At 36.1% G+C, this 16,331-nt stretch overlaps 2 protein-coding genes across 4 annotated transcripts in view; both read right to left on the bottom strand.

Moving 5' to 3' along the window:
• Window positions 1-716: 716 nt before the first annotated feature.
• On the bottom strand, window positions 717-5,527 carry si:dkey-261l7.2 (uncharacterized protein LOC569751 homolog). The gene is made up of 7 exons (XM_051096669.1): window positions 5,449-5,527; window positions 5,167-5,297; window positions 2,337-2,426; window positions 2,162-2,256; window positions 1,854-2,017; window positions 1,642-1,758; window positions 717-1,540 (listed from the first exon to the last, which is right to left on the bottom strand). The coding sequence occupies exons 2-7, from the start codon at window positions 5,289-5,291 to the stop codon at window positions 1,445-1,447; spliced, it is 687 nt and encodes a 228-aa protein (XP_050952626.1). The 5' UTR covers window positions 5,292-5,297; window positions 5,449-5,527; the 3' UTR covers window positions 717-1,444.
• A 4,137-nt stretch (window positions 5,528-9,664) lies between these two features.
• phip (pleckstrin homology domain interacting protein) overlaps window positions 9,665-16,331 on the bottom strand; it is a 45,181-nt gene continuing 38,514 nt past the window's right edge. For all 3 annotated transcript variants that reach the window (XM_051096653.1, XM_051096652.1, XM_051096654.1), the window contains 5 exons: window positions 16,121-16,276; window positions 14,393-14,545; window positions 14,120-14,307; window positions 13,641-14,035; window positions 9,665-11,190 (listed from right to left, as the gene is read on the bottom strand). In XM_051096653.1, coding sequence (XP_050952610.1) covers window positions 10,514-11,190; window positions 13,641-14,035; window positions 14,120-14,307; window positions 14,393-14,545; window positions 16,121-16,276 — 1,569 coding nt within the window. In that variant the 3' untranslated portion in view covers window positions 9,665-10,513. The remainder of the gene's footprint in view (window positions 11,191-13,640; window positions 14,036-14,119; window positions 14,308-14,392; window positions 14,546-16,120; window positions 16,277-16,331) is intronic.

Genomic DNA, 16,331 nt, shown 5'->3' with positions numbered 1-16,331 from the left:
CAACAAATTGTGTTTTTTATTTTTTACAGTGTAGCGTAATTAGTTACTTTTTCAGGGAATAACGCAAAATTGTAATGCATTACTTTTAAAAGTAACTTTCCCCAACACTGTTCAGCGGTTCCCAAGGCATTATGGGAATGGCATATAGAGGGTTTGCACTTGTCATAATTTGGCCAGTTACCCGGATACGCGGCCATATTGGCGATACTTGGATGTAAACAATAACATGGATTGCATGGTTAATGTACTACTGAATATGTTGTTCTGCTAATTTATGCTGTCTAAACTATGGGGAAAAATGCATGGAAGCTGCTAAATCATATAGAGAAGGACTTATTAAGCAGGAAAAGGCACAATATTTTGACAAAGTTAATAGGTGGTAAAGATACATACCCGCAGTATTAATTAAGATATTAGCCTTAATTAAATATTTCACCTACCTGACCGGGAATGATAAGAACAAACACATGTTGTCAAGATTCTTTCCCTGGAAATCCTGGTTCAGTTTGTCCAACCACAAACATCTTTTGTTCCTCAGACAGTTTTTTGCACTCTTCTCCTTGATTTGTTATAACTTTTGGCAGTCTGTAGTACTCCAAATGTTTTTCCCAGTCCGACTGATTAATACCACCCAAAACAATAAATGACCAACAAATAATTGCTCAACAAAATACGCAGTTTTCGTTCGGTTCAGTGGGATTATTTACACTCAGTGCCGCCAATATGGCTGATTGATGACGTGTTGTGAAAACACTCTATAGACTGATGGCTTTCAAAAAAGAAAGACAATATTTTGAGTAGGCCTATTTTAAATAAATTAAACTTTAATAAGAAATCATGTATTAATGGCATGTATTCATTTTAACACTGTTTACCACATTCTCAATACTGTTTTAAACAAATCCTATTTTTCTCATGTAAATACATATACTAGATCATATTAACTGAAAGTTTACTTAATTGATTTTCTGGAATCTGTCTGAGTCAGGTCAACATGTGTGTATTTTGATCTAATGGCATTTTATATAACATTTCATTTCATTTATAACTGACCTTTAACACCACAATTGTTTTCCTCATAACTTCATCTCTTGCAAAGTCTACAAGGCATTATCATTTTAATAACATAAAAGCGATACTAAAAATTGCATTTTGTGTTTTAGTTCTGCCCTGAGAAAGCGCTTATCATATATTGACATATATTCCACAAGACTAAGTTTAATAACTGGACTTACTCAGTCTACATATATATGGAATGTAAACAAGATTTATCTCTCAAATTCGCTTCCTTTTGTCTTTGTTTTTTTTCCCATTGATTCAAAATAATCAATACTGTTGAGGGGTAGCAGTCACCATGCCTGTGTTTCCAAGTGTCCACTGTACACAAAATTATGGCGCCACTGTGTTTCAAATTGTTTTTAAAACCTCTCAGGTTTTCACTCCTTCAGTCGTCAGGGTAGATTTCTTGCAACCATTTCTCCATTACAAACTTTTCCCCATCGAAGTGTGAAAAATACCGCTCTAGAATAGGAATGTCAGGCTGTAGCACAAGACACAAACACTGATTAAGATCTAAACAACCTTTAGAAACTATCAGGAAAACACAAACATTATAAGAAGGAAATAAATATTCCTCTGCACCTGAAAGCCTTGAAAGAGCTTGACATTATACTGGGGAATGTATCCAATCAGTATTGATGAGGAATCAGGTCCACTGAACATAATTCTGTAATGAGGAGTGTCCTTGGCTCTCTCCAGCTACACACAAATACACCTTTTTAATGGACTACTGTTATATTTCTGTGGTCTAAGATTTCATTTAAATGAAAACAGTGTTTATGTACATTACATACCTCTGAATCGGTGTATTTCTTTCTCTTATACCACTCTGGAGGGGCTCTGAGTTCTGCATCCCATCCCACGATCACCCCCACCATCTTATTTTGTGTCTCTATCACAACTTGACCTACACGGTGCAGCACGTATGTTGGCCTGGGTCTTCGCACCTCTTTTGACACTGATCAGATATAAACAATAATCTATCATGTTCTGTTATGTGTATTTGTCCACATTCATACCCCAGTTACAAACAAATTAAGTTTTAATGCCAGATTACAAAAATATATACAGTATCTAAATGACTGCTGTTCAGACAAATTACCTGCAAAGTACCCGTGCTCATTATCATGCATCATCAGCTCGATTGCAAGCGCTTCTTCTAGAGTTGGGTACTCATCCTCTTCCTCTCCGAAGGTCCTGTAACATGACAATGACATCCCACTTCAGCATCTGAGTGAATCAGAATTTGTTTAAAAAGAAAATTTGCATATACTTACGGCAGTTTGGGAATCCAGGTATTTAGCCAGTCAACCCAAGCAGTCGTGTTCAAGTAGGATTTTCTTATAGAGTCCCACGTGTCAATTATTCTGAATATGGAAAGATGTAATGAGATATTTCAAGCAGTGACAAACAGCATCATACAGTGTCGATTATAATTTTGAACCTTTTTTGAATACATTTTAAACTGTTGGATATATTTTGACACCTTAATTGACCCATAGCAGGGAGTTTGATTGACAGGAAGTCTGACCAATCATAAACAAACCAGATATGAAAGTCAATTAACATCAGTGGACTTGAACTTCAAAATGATGTGTAGTTATGGCTGAAACAAGATATCTTCTGATGTTCGTGCTATAATAAGTAGTAAAGAGGAAGAGATGAACTGCAATGCTACGGCAATCTGTCACAACATTAAAGAGCCACAATATGGTATTTATTTTTTGAATCTCTTAAAATAAAGCTGAGACTTTGTTTCATACCAAAAGTATCTGACAAGACAGAGCATGGTACTTCTGGAATGAAACAAGCTTTCACTTTTTTTTTTAAATTCAAACAATAAATAGTTTTGTGGCACTTTATTGTGTTGAGACAGATCACGGAAACCGATCGTCTTTGCATATTTACTTAAAGCACAAAATAAACAAATGAACATCAGAACGTATTTTATTTCAACTGCGGAATGACGTCAATACAGACATTCAATACAGTCAATACAGTTTTTCCACCAATTTAGAGGAGAAGTCCACTTCCAAAACAACAATTTACAAATAATTTACTCACCCCCTTGTCATCCAAGATGTTCATGTCTTTCTGTCTTCAGTTGTAAAGAAATTATGTTTTTTGAGGAAAGCATTTCAGGATTTTTCTTCATATAATGGACTTCAATTGTGCCCCCGATTTTGAACTTCAGAAATGTAGTTTAAATGCAGCTTCAAAAGGCTCTAAACGATCCCAGCCGAGGAAGAAGGGTCTTATCTAATGAAACGATTGGTCATTTTTTTCGAAAAATAAAAATTTGTATACTTTTTAAGCACAAAAGCTCGTGTAGCACAGGTTCAGGCATGCATGTTCACGACGTACTATTGAATCATGTCGAAAGGTCACGTGGAATGTAGGCGGAACCACAGACCCAGTGTTTAGCAAACGTGCAAAGCCTAAGAAAGTGCAAGTAAGTCAAACGCTGTTTACAAACAAAAAGGTACAACGGTGTTGGACGATTCTTAAGTTGTAGGAGAAAATAAGATTTTTTCGCCATTCTCTACGGAGTACACAGACAATGAGCTTAGACATGATTCGTAGTAGTGATGGGAAGTTCGGATCATTTTACCGACTCATTCAGCAAAATGAACGAATCTTTTTTCGAGTCATTGCGTTAATTTCAGCAAAATCTGTGTCACGTAACAGCCCCACAAGATGAACGAACGACTCGAAAAACCCAAAGGCTCGAACAGGATGTTGCACATGCGCAACTGAACGAATCACTCCCCGAGATGACTTGTTCTTCACGAGTCACATCAAAGTGAACGAATCATTCAAGAACGACCCATGGACGCACATCCGAGAGCCTGTGCTACGCAAGCTTTTGTGTTTAAAAAGTATACAAATTTTTATTTTTTGAAAAAAATGACCGATCATTTCGCTAGATAGAAGGGTTTTATCTAGCGAAACTTATCTAGCGTCATTTTTATTTATTTTTTTTGAAAAATAAAAATTTGTATACTTTATTTGTTTCTCGGCTGGGATCGTTTAGAGCCCTTTGAAGCTGCATTTAAACTACATTTCGGAAGTTCAAAATCGGGGGCACAATTGAAATCCATTATATGAAGAAAAATCCTGAAATGCTTTCCTCAAAAACCATAATTAAGACAGAAAGACATGAACATCTTGGATGACAAGGGGGTGAGTAAATTATTTGTAAATTGTTGTTTTAAAAGTGGACTTCTCCTTTAAGTCCACCGAAGTTAATCTACTCTCCTGTCCCATTTGTTTGTCAGACAAAATGGCAGATTCAGCATTATGATTGACCAGATCGCCTGTCAATCAAGCTCTTTGCGAAGTGTCAATTGAGAAGCAGTCAAAAATTTGGACAAGGTTTGTTTCTATGATCTTCAGAACAAACAAACAAACAAAAAAGAACAATATTACAAAAATACAAGAAACTTGTGTACTAGACAAATACAAATTATGGCTATGTAAAAGTCATAGCTGACATTATACAGAATATAGTATACATTACAGTGAGAATTGGTCCCCAAACTAAAGTGTAATCTGTATTAATTAGTGTGACTTGTATTAATATGAATTGATTTATAACTCCACATGAGTGCAAAAGAAGATAGTTAAAAATGGTTTACCACCAAACCTGAAATACAGTGTCCCTGAAATAATTTTAAATTTTAGGCTAAAATTCACCAATGCTGATGTTAAATACTGTAAAACAGTAATACTTTGGACTATTATTACAATTTCAAATGATTTCTATTTTAAAACATTTTAAATGTAATTAATTACTGTGATTTGCTGCTAAAGAAACATTAGTCTATTATTATCAAAGTCGAAAACAGTTATGTTGATTAATATTGTGTGCAAACCATGATACATTTTCACAGAATTCTTTGATGAACAGAAAGTTAAAAAGAAATGACTATTAATTTTGATGAACTTGTTGCATCCTTGCTGAATAAAAGTATTACTAAGTAAAATCTTACTGACCCCAACTTCTCAACTGTAGTGTGTACGAGAGGATAATGCCGTTTTTAAAAGCATATTTTTCCATTTTAATTAGTCCCGTAGTGCGACATATATACACACACGTGCGTTTACCTCTGAGTGGCGATGTGTCGTTGTATCTCGGTACCGCTGGTCCATTTGGAGATGAGATATTGCGCAGGTAGAGCTGACAGCAGGAGCGTCAGCTGCATAATCACACCTGACGTGATTTGAGGCATCACTGCCTGTACATTCAATATCACAGAGATTTCACATCAGCACATTGTTACTGTTACTGCTGTATTTTTAAGTTGAAAAAAAATATATATAAAATATTTGCACGCTATATTTATTCTTTAATATTTCTTGAACAAATTGCAGTTAAATGTATCTTACCTTCTGCAAGAACTTAAATGAATAAACAGAATTCACTATCGCCACAGAAACTATTTTTAACTTGATAACAGGAAGAGCGCACCGAAACTCTTAGTTTGCTATGCGTTGTGTGAGGATTGCCTTGAAAAATGAATATGATATTTACATGCGGGTAGTTTCGGTTTGACACCTGCGCCTGTAAGTTGAACATTATTAGGCAGAGCGCGTCCAATAGCGGCGGCCCACGAGAGGAGGTGTGTACGCGTCTCGCGCCGCCACGTCAGGAACGGATGCAACTCTGGTACGGTTTTTTTCTCAATTGCTAGGACACTATATCCGTTTTATAAGCCAAATATCCTGAATCTTAACTAAAAGTTAACTTTTAATTTCTTTTTCAAAAATATAAACACTGTTTGTAGTTTCACACCATGTGCTCATGCAGACATCACTCACATTCATACTTCTGGTTTGTACAGTTGATTTAGTAATTATTATTCTGTGGTGATAGTTTTGAGAAATGTGTTTCAACTGCATTAGCAATTGAGGAAAAGCCTTTATTAAGATTTAATACAATGTAGGCTACATTTATATTTTATTAATGTATTTAATAAAAAAAACACCAGGACATGTCAGCACATTATAAAAACAGTTTTGAAATGCTGACAGTCTGTGGGGTTAAGGGAGCCTGTTTATATATATATATATATATATATACACACACACACACACACACACACACACACATTTTTCTTCCCGTAGTGGGTGCGGCAATTTAAAAAATTTATGAGTGGCTTCCGGTCTCATCTGCATCCAGCCTTTTTGGTTGTACAAAACAGCTCGTTTTGCTGTTTGATATTGCAAATTGGTGTTTCTTACCGTGTTTTTAATGTAATATCTTAATTACGAACACACTGGTTTGTAGTGCAAACAGTTTTACCTCTCTTTACTAATCGTTTTCCTATAGCGAATAATGAACCGGAAGTCTCACCCATAAGCTTGCTTCTGCGTTGAGGAAAAAGGTTGATATAATTATGGTACGTTTTCCTGACAATAAAAAGCAAGTGGTTTATTGCACGTGCAGTTACGTGCAACTAATGCACGAAAGAGGGCGCTGTTCACCAGGAAATGGATTATCATCAACCATTTAACGGTTTCATATGATACCTTGATCCTCATAAAGTTACATTTAGTGTCTAATAATTTTAAGAAGTGTCATATAATATGAATTTGATGCATGTTAGGTACCAATTCTTGCAATTATAAGAGCAAAATTTAATAGCTTCTTCTAGCTAAAGAAACATTGTAGAGTTTAAAGTCTTAAATTCGCAACAGAAATGTCTGAGATTTTAAAGATTTGATTTCTAGGCCTGGAGATCACAATTTTAACTGAATGAAATGAAAGCAAAAAAAATGTTAAAGAACAGAAGAACAAGACATTATGTGGAAACACAAATGTTTATTTCCTTAAAATATCAGTATGAACTAATGTGACAGCAGTACACCCTACACATACATTCTATTTAACGTCTTTATTTACATTTTTTCCTTTATATAAAAGTATACAAACTAACATAGAAAGACCTCTCAGTCTGAGGATATAAGACCAGAGAGGGGAAAAAAGACCCTGACCCCCACAAACATGACTGTACCTTCAGATTTGAAAGACCGGAGAATATACTAACATGCATCCATCTTTAATCTCCATTCTAAAACCTGTCAATCAGTCCGTGAGACGTCACTTCCTGTGCAGTATGGTGGAAATAGAGGGGTCGTGAGTCAGATATAATACAGTTCTCATGTAGCAACAGATTATAAACACCAGCTCAATAAAACATGGGGCTTGTACATAAACACACACACACAGAAATGGACATCACACACACTCCAGAGTCTCAAACATGCGTCACCTGCATATAAAACAGCCACATACGTTCCCATCAAACAGTCTTATACGTAAACTACACTCATTCAAAGGCTTTGGTTCATCAAACCAGTTTTAAAGCTATGGGCTGGATTAGCTCTATCGTAATGGATGACCCAGACCACAACTGCTGAAAGTACGCAAGAACCTACAAAATCACATGGCGACAAATCAGACCGAATGGAATCCGGCTCTCGTATACGCTGCATATGTGAGTCCGGACCTCGAGGTGGGATACAATACCTTCAGTTCTACATCACACAGACACGTACGTACACGCAAAAAAGTCAAGGCACATTCAAAACACAGAATACGACATGCACACTGCCTCTTGTGTGATTCGCTGCCCTGCGGTTTCTACCGAAGCCGAGTCGATGCATCAGAACGGGAAATATCAAACACAGTGTTTCAATGGGCAAAAACAAAGTCCTCTCTGCTAATGAATTGAGCAGTTCCACAGTAATTCAATGAGTTTAGATAATACAGAGAAAGAGACCTGCTCTCTGGGCTAGATGAGACTACAGGTAGAGTGTTGAGAGAGTGAGGCAATGGACTTGGCTACACACACATATTAATAACTCTCAATAGTGGTTTGAAGGAGCATCAAACAGTGGCGTCAAAAGTACTTGAACGCATGAGAAATGGCTTGAAATATATGAATGTCATTGCATTAAACATCAAAATATCAAACTTTTTAGGTAAAGAGAAAAACTTAAAGTAGGGCTGTTATTTTAAGAATTAATCTAAATTAATTTGATTTTTCAGTTTCGCAAAATTCTAAAAGTTTGGGGTAAGTACCTCTTAAATAAATACTTCAATTCAATGAAAATGCATTAAATTGGTCAAACGTGACATTTTTAAAGAATTTTAGTAAAGTAAAGAACTTTACTGTATCAATATTGAGCAGCATAACCGTTTTCAACACTGATAGTTATGAGAAATGTTTCTTGAAGACAAATCAGCACATTTCAACGATTTCTGAAGGATCATGTGACACTGAAGACTTGAGTTGAATGGCTGCTGAAAAATTACGCTTTAAAATATATTTTAAAAGAATTCATATAATCACCCCTATATTCATATATTAAAGTGTAAAATATGTAAATAAATTATTTTGAAGGATAATAATTCATAATATTTATTTTTTTTTTACTGTATTTCTAGTTAAATATACACAGACTTGGTGAGCATAAGAAAAAGCCCCAAATCAAGGTGCAAATCAGTTTAAAATTGAAATTGTTTTGTAATAATTTGCAGTCATTTTTAGATAATTGTTAAAAGAATAACTAACATTAACCATTATTATATACAATTTTTCATGACTAATATAATTAATCACATACACTACCAGTCAAAAGTTTTTGAACAGAAAGCTTTTTAATGTTTTTTTTAAGTCTCTTCTGCTCACCAAGCCTGCAATTATTTGATTCAAAGTACAGCAAAAACTAAAATTTTGAAATATTTTTACTTTTTAAAAAAACTGTTTCCTATTTTAATATATTTTAAAATGTAATTTATTCCTGTGACTTCAAAGCTGAATTTCTAGCATCATTACTCTAGTCACATAATTCTTCAGAAATCATTCTAATATTCTTATTTGTTGCTAAAAAACATTGCTGAAAACAGCTGATTTTTTTCAGGTTTCTTTGATAAACAGAACATTCAGAAGTCTGAAATAGAAATCTTTTGTAACATTATACATGTCTTTATCATCTTGATCAATTTAAAGCGTCCTTGCTAAATAAAAGTATTCGCTTCTTAAAAAACAAAACAAAAACAAATTATACTCACTCCAAGCCTATTACAATGATTTCTGAAGGATCATGTGACACTGAAGACTGGAGTAATGATGCTGAAAATTCAGCTCTGTTCACAGGAATAAATTACATTTTACAATATATTCAAATAGAAAGCAGTTATTCTAAATATTAAAAATATATCACAATATTACTGCATTTGTTGTATTTTGGATGCTGCTTGGTAGAGACTTAGTAGAGCAGAAGAGACTTAAAAAAATCTTACTGTTCAAAAACTTTTGACTGGTAGAAAAATTCATTTCCAAATTAACGTTAAACTATCGGCCATATTTTAAAACCTGCCAAGGAAAGTGAAATTAGTTCTGTGACAATCTCGCCCATCATTTATCTACAGGTGCCATCTAGTTTGATATTTCATTCTCCAATGCAATGACATTCAGATATTGTCCAAACACTTTTTGTGTCCACTGTATTTTTAAATCATGGTTAGTTAGGGATCACAGTGCATTTTGGGAGCCTGATAAAACAGGCATGGAGTGATGATGTCACTATTATCACACCTCAACGACTGCAAGAACTCGACACGCACGCACGCACACACACAAACACACACACAGTGGTCATGGGTAGATATGCAGCTCACTAATCTCTATCCCAGCAACAGATCAATAACACACGTTTGTACTGAATAAATCAATGCGCTGAAGCATCAAACGCACTCTCTCACACAAACTGGGGAGTACAAAGGAGCCACAATGTATCGAATGTATGAAAAGGCACAAGGTATTGCTAATTATATAAAAACATGCGTGAATTACCACTGCCACTGATCTTGACTTGCAGAGAAAGACGTTAAAAAGACAACACGCGATTTATGAGGTCCTTCTCTGCACTCCACTACAGCTTTACAGCCACTTACACAATGTTAAAAATAGATTTTTTTCGAACAAGTGTTTGATTTGTTGCCCTTAGCAACAACCGTGTAAAAACAATGCATAAAATTAACAGTTTAAAGAAACAAGATAAGTAAAAGCACTCGCACGCATACACACACGCTCGAACATCCTCAAATAAGTGCTTTCTTGAGAGATGAAATCAGGTATTTGGATTCATAAGACTGTATAAGTACCTTTCTTCACTGGCATTCAAATAGTGCATATGAAAATCAGTATTAAACTGCATTTGTGATTTTTCTGTGGAAGAAAATGTAAAAGGTGGGGGGTTTCAAGGGGCTATGACTCTACAAATCACCAAAAGAGTCAAAGATTCAAAACGTGAGAATCATTTTAGAGAGTCAGAATGAAAGATTCAGATAATCACGACAGTCTGATAGCAGCAGGAATGGTTTCCCCTTCCCCGATGGGTCGAGGAGGGGTTGTGTCGCATAGGACATGCAAAGTTGGCATTGTTACCAGCCAATAAGGTTGGCTTTGGCCTTCTCGGTGAGCTTGCGCACTCTCCCCTTGCTTGACGTGCCGAAAGTAATCGAGGCGTCCTCAAACAAAAGCTGTCTTTGCTCTTCCTCAGAGTCTTCTTCGTTATAGAAAGCTGTCCTTCGGCCCTGGTTACGCGTTCTCATCTGCCCTTTCGAGCTCCCGTCTTCTCCCATATAAATTTCAGGCTCCTCCCTTAGGGCGGGGCCTGGCGTAGAGGGCGTGGTTTCTTCGTTGCCACGCCGGCTGCTCCTTCGGAGAGCTTTGGGGCTTGAAGGAGCTGGGGGATCTGGCGTCCTGATGACTCGTGGTCTGCCTCGTGGTTTCGGACACTCTGGAGTCACTACCCCTGAATCTGAAAGACTACTGTCCTGGGCTGTAGAAGAAGCCCCGCCCTCATCACCAGTGGACAGATGAAGCTCCTCCTCGTGGGAGGGGCTTCTTTGTAGGGACTCCAGCTCTTTCTTGCTCTTCCTCCCTCTTTTTTTTCCAGAGGACTGGGGCAATGGGGGTGGCGGTACCACTACAGGCGTTTGTATTTGTGCGTCTAATCTGGGTCGGCCCCGGCCTCTTCGTACCACTCCCAGAGTCACTTGACTGTGACCATTCAAATGCAAACTATTTTGAGGAGAAGAGTTGTGATCGACTGGACCTAAGAAAGAATGAGAATATGAGTACAGATCAAACACTCACAGTTACTCTAACAGATGCTTTTTCCAAATGGCTAACAATAGTACAAAAACAATGCCAATATTACAAAATAAAGCATTAAAAAGTGTATAAATCACTTGTTTTTCTAAAGAAACATCGTCCAACAGCAACACAAGCAGGTAAAGTTACAACAGTAATCCACGGCTCTGTCACCTCCCCTGAGCCCATTGAGTATAACAGATCCTCTAAAGCGTGTGGTGAGTTTGGTCAGGGGTAACTAAGAATGAATAGTGAAAGTCTCTTAAGAGAAGGCAATGCCTCCTTTGGATATGACTGGTTATGATCAGCTGTGATTGGTTCATGCAATAAATCCCGCCTCTTGTGTTTGTGTGTGTTTGCGAATCAGCCTAAATGAACAATGTTTTAAAAAAGTAAGCAAACAAATTTCAAAATAAGATCATCAAAATAAGACTTGCAATGACACAATCTGTAGGAGTTTGAAATTTCAAGTAAATCTACATCTGTGACCAATATTTACAGATCTTTGATGACTGACGATCCGAAAAACTCAAAAACAGTTAGAAGTTAACTATTAAAAAGAATAGATCAACATAAGTTAATAAATAAAATATACTGCTTAAATTGTTACTGCCTTGAGGTATTATTTTGGAATAAATGTAAAATGTTTAAAAACACTAACTTGATGAGATTCATACTTGGCTTTAATAAATGCAATACTTATTACATTGTTAATGTAAAAAGATTAAACAGAATTGTTTTTTGTTCTTTTTATGATAGTGTACGTAATGTTTATTTAACCATGATGAACGTGAATTTAACCATGAAAATGTGACTAGAACATGAATTTGCATTTGATTACATTTTTTTTTGACGACTTAGATATAAAACAAATGTAACAAAAAGCAAAAGTATTCTCAGTGGAGTTTAAAATGGTTTACCACATTTGAATCAAGAAATATCTACATATTTTCCTCAACATGAAAAAAATCATATATATATATATATATACACACACACACACACACAAAAATATATATACAAAAAAAAGTCTTTAAAATCATTCAAAATGTTTACATTTACATAAGTGAATTTCAGAAAAAAAAAAATATGCAGACATACTTTGAGTTCAGTTTAACACATTTTAAAAATTAAATGTTTTCCCGCAAATCAATGCAGAAATATGAATTTTTCTAAACCAATTTAGAAAAAAAAAAAAGTAATTCACAGAAGTAATCTCAACAATTTTAACAATTTTTAAAATATTGAAATCAGCAAAATCACCCAGATTTTCTACAAAATCAGTTCAAAAGAATGTTTTAGTGGTAAAATGATTTTTATGAACAAAAAAAGGTTAGTGATTACTTTGGGCCTACAGGAACTACATTGTAGAGCTCTCAACTAAAGATTTTTCTGGTGGACTAGTAGTCATTTAATTTAAGCATTAGCCGAATAATCGCACGTTTTTAATAAACAATTTAAATCACAATAATGAAACTTTAATTGTGTACATAGCCTAATAAATGCTATGATATGAATATGAATGTGTCAGGGAAAAACAGTAAGGAGGCTGCATTAACATTTAAAAATCTTACTGATAAACTAATGGTTTGTTTTTTTGGCCTTAGAAATGAAGTCGGTGACACTGTCTCGTCATCTCTGCAGTAGTGATGCGCCTGTATGCATGTCATATGGATGACATAATCTGAGAGTTTTTGTTTTTCATTTAAATTGGTTCATTTGAAAGCAGACATTTCGCTCTCTACAGATACATTTTTTGTGTCTGTAAGGCAAGTATACACCAAGTTTCACGCTCAAGTTCAGAGACCGAGGCAGCAAAAAGCGTTTGCTTTCATTATTTTACAAAAGTTCAATGTTTTGTTGTTATTGTGAGAGCACACAAATAAACGTAGAGTCTTCACAGATTCGAAAGACGTATTACTCTTATCTGTATTTCCAAAAATGACCACACCGGCACCTTCAACTGTCATGCAGTAAGCGTGCTACTATTCAGCTTCCGCAATCTGCACAGACACTTGAATAGCACATTTTTCTAGGTTAACATTAGATTGAGCGGCCATGTAAAGTTGCTACTACTTACACATTTCAAATGATAGGACATATTTAAGGTCAATGAATGATGTCCTGCTTGATGTACCGTATTACCACATAAACCAGCCATTAATAATCTGTCCATCACGGACTGCGTAACTTGGCCAACTTGTGGATTTACATTTTTTTTCTGCAACTAAGCAACTAATACACTTTTGGTCGACCAAGTCTCTTCACTTCGACTATTGGTTAATCGACTATTAAGGGGCAGCCCTACTACATTGTGTACTAAAGGTTTCCAGGAAACATTTAAAAATCCTCTTTCGTGTAATAACATCAGCTTTTCACAACAAACGCTTAGTTTAATCATCTGTTACTGACCTGGTGTGAGTTTTACAGGCGTCCGAAGTTTCCTACGAGACTCTCTGGCCCCGCCCTCAGTGGTGTGGGGAACTGCAGAGCTCTCGGTTTCCCTAGAGACACCAATGGAGTGAGAGTTCTGTGTGCGCAGGACTCTAGAGGAGGGCTCTGCTGTCTTACTGTGGGTGGGTGGAGGTGGAGGAGCTGACTGTGTAGAAGGTGCATCTGTGGGTTGGGTTCCAAAACGGGCCGAGCTACGTGTCCGACCAGGGACAACAGGTGGCTCAGCCTTGCCGTTGACTTGTGGATGTGTTTGCCGTGAAGATGGAGCCCGGGAAGGTCCAGCGGGAGTGGGCGGAGCCGCATTGTCCGATCGAGGAGGAGCGCGAGACGAAACCCGACGCTTCCTTTCTGGACTGGACATCAGAAAAGAAGAAAACGTGTATGTGATATTTCTAGAACATAATATTCTGGAGTGACCAATCAGATGCTGTTTGTACCTGGAGGCGGAGCTTGAATGTGAAGAGCTCCTCCTCCTCTTCACAGACTGTCTGGTCAAGCGCTCGGTGTGCAGCCGCTGACGAGTGAATCTCTCACTGTGCAGACTTTGAGCAGCTTTAAAATCGGTCAGGATTGAACTGATATGCTCTTCAAACAGAGCGGACAATCGCAGACTCATGCTATAGATCTGCATACACAAAAATGCACATGAACTTTGATGAACTGGTTTGGCTGTTTTTAAAATGAAGGGATAACTGGACATGATCTCATACCCTGGACTTTTTGCTGGGTGTATAGGCTTTGGAGTTGCTGAAGATGAGGCGTACATCTTTACAAAGATCCATGGGAGTGTCATACTCTCCTTCTAACAGGCGGTTCAAGACAGTCCCGAAGTCCATAGGAGTGTCCACGATGTCCAAGTAGTCCTGAGAGAGGTATTTTTGATGAACAGGGCATATAAGTAGACAGTGCACTGCAAAAAATCATTTTCTTAATCAGTATTTTTGTTTTGCTTTCCAGTAAACATCCACCTAAACATCCTTTAAACAAGATTTATTCATTTTACACTACCCTTAAAAAGTTTGGGGTTGCATGTATTTGAGCTGCATTTATTTGATTGAAAAAAAAAAAAAGTAAATATTATGATTTTTTTTTTTTTTTTTTACGAATTAAAACGACTGTTTTGTATGGATGCCGTTTCCGCCACTGAGTACATTTTTTTTTTTAAATTCTCACAATTCAGATTTTTTCCCCCGCACAATTCTTTTTTTTTTCTCAATTCAGATTTATATGAGATATAAACTCGCAGTTTCGAGTTATAAAGTCAAATCTGAGATATAAACTCTCAAAGTCTTTTTCCCCCTCAAAAATTGGACTTTATAACTCGCAGTTGCAAATTTATATCTTAATTCTGATTAAAAAAAATCCGAATTGCGAGAAAAAAAATCCGAATTGCAAGTTTTTGTCTCGCAATTCTGACATTATTTCTCGCAATTGAGGTTATTTCACGTAATTCTGAGAAAGTCACAATTGTGACTTTATATCTTGAAATTTTGACTTTATACCACAAGTTTATATCTCAATTCTCAGAAAAGTCAGAATAGCAAGTTTTAATCTCGCAATTCTGACTTTATTTCTTGCCATTTTGAGTTTATATCACGTAATTCTGAGAAAAAAACTCAGAATTGTGAGTTTATATTTCGCAATTCTGACTTTATATTGTGAGAAAAAGTCGCAATCACCTTTTTTATTTTTTATTCAGTGGTGGAAATGGGCTTCCATTGTTCATTTTTGAAATATTTTACAATTTAATTTATTCCTGTGATGACAAAGCTGAAATTTCAGCAGTCACTTTTCCAGCCATTAGTGTCACATGATCCTTTGTATATCATTCTAATAAGCTGATTTTGTGCTTAAGGAACATTTATTATTGTAAAGGCTGAAAACAGATGTCTTTCCTACCGTTTTTGATCAATTAAAAAAATAAATACATAAATAATAAAAAAATCTTACTGACCCCAAACATTTAAATGGTAGAGTATATAAAAATATGATAAAAAGGTAAGATAAGACAAGAAGAGAATATATCATAAGTTTATTTTTCCTACCCAATTGACAAATTGTTGTTTTTCTGGTTTGTAATTAAAAAAAAACAATTTGACAATCATCTAGATACTAACTTATCTTGTTTCAAACATGTTTAGGTATTTTCACTGGAAAACAAGACAAAACATATTAATTAAAAAAAGATTTCTGCAGTGTGTATGTAAATGCTTTGTGTATACATGTAGATGACTCTGTTACAGTTACGCAAAAATCCCTGAAAAGTATGCTCTATCATGAGTTTTTGAATTTTTTGTTTGTCCAAAGGTAATAAATATTGATATGTCAACAAACAGCAGGTGGTCTGAGGCTATGGCATCCCTCAGTAATTCCCACCTGAAGCAACAGGTATAAACAGTTCTGTGTGTATGTGTTTTCTACATGTGTCTGTGTGTTACCGGATACTCCTCCAGATCCACAGGTTGTCTGAAAGGCTCTGAATCTTCACACTGAAAGATGAGCTCCAGCAGCTCTCGGCAACGCCCCTTCCAACTCTGAGGGTCTGATGACGGTTTACTGCGCAGACTCCTCAGGATAGGCTGCTGCTGCTGCCTCTGAAACAGAACCACGCTCTCAATTAGCCATGATTGCCAGATGTAAACAATTGTG

This window comes from Labeo rohita, chromosome 23 (assembly GCF_022985175.1).
Source record: "Labeo rohita strain BAU-BD-2019 chromosome 23, IGBB_LRoh.1.0, whole genome shotgun sequence".
In the NCBI taxonomy this organism is placed as follows: Eukaryota; Metazoa; Chordata; class Actinopteri; order Cypriniformes; family Cyprinidae; genus Labeo; species Labeo rohita.
This window is presented reverse-complemented; position numbering and strand designations above follow the sequence as displayed.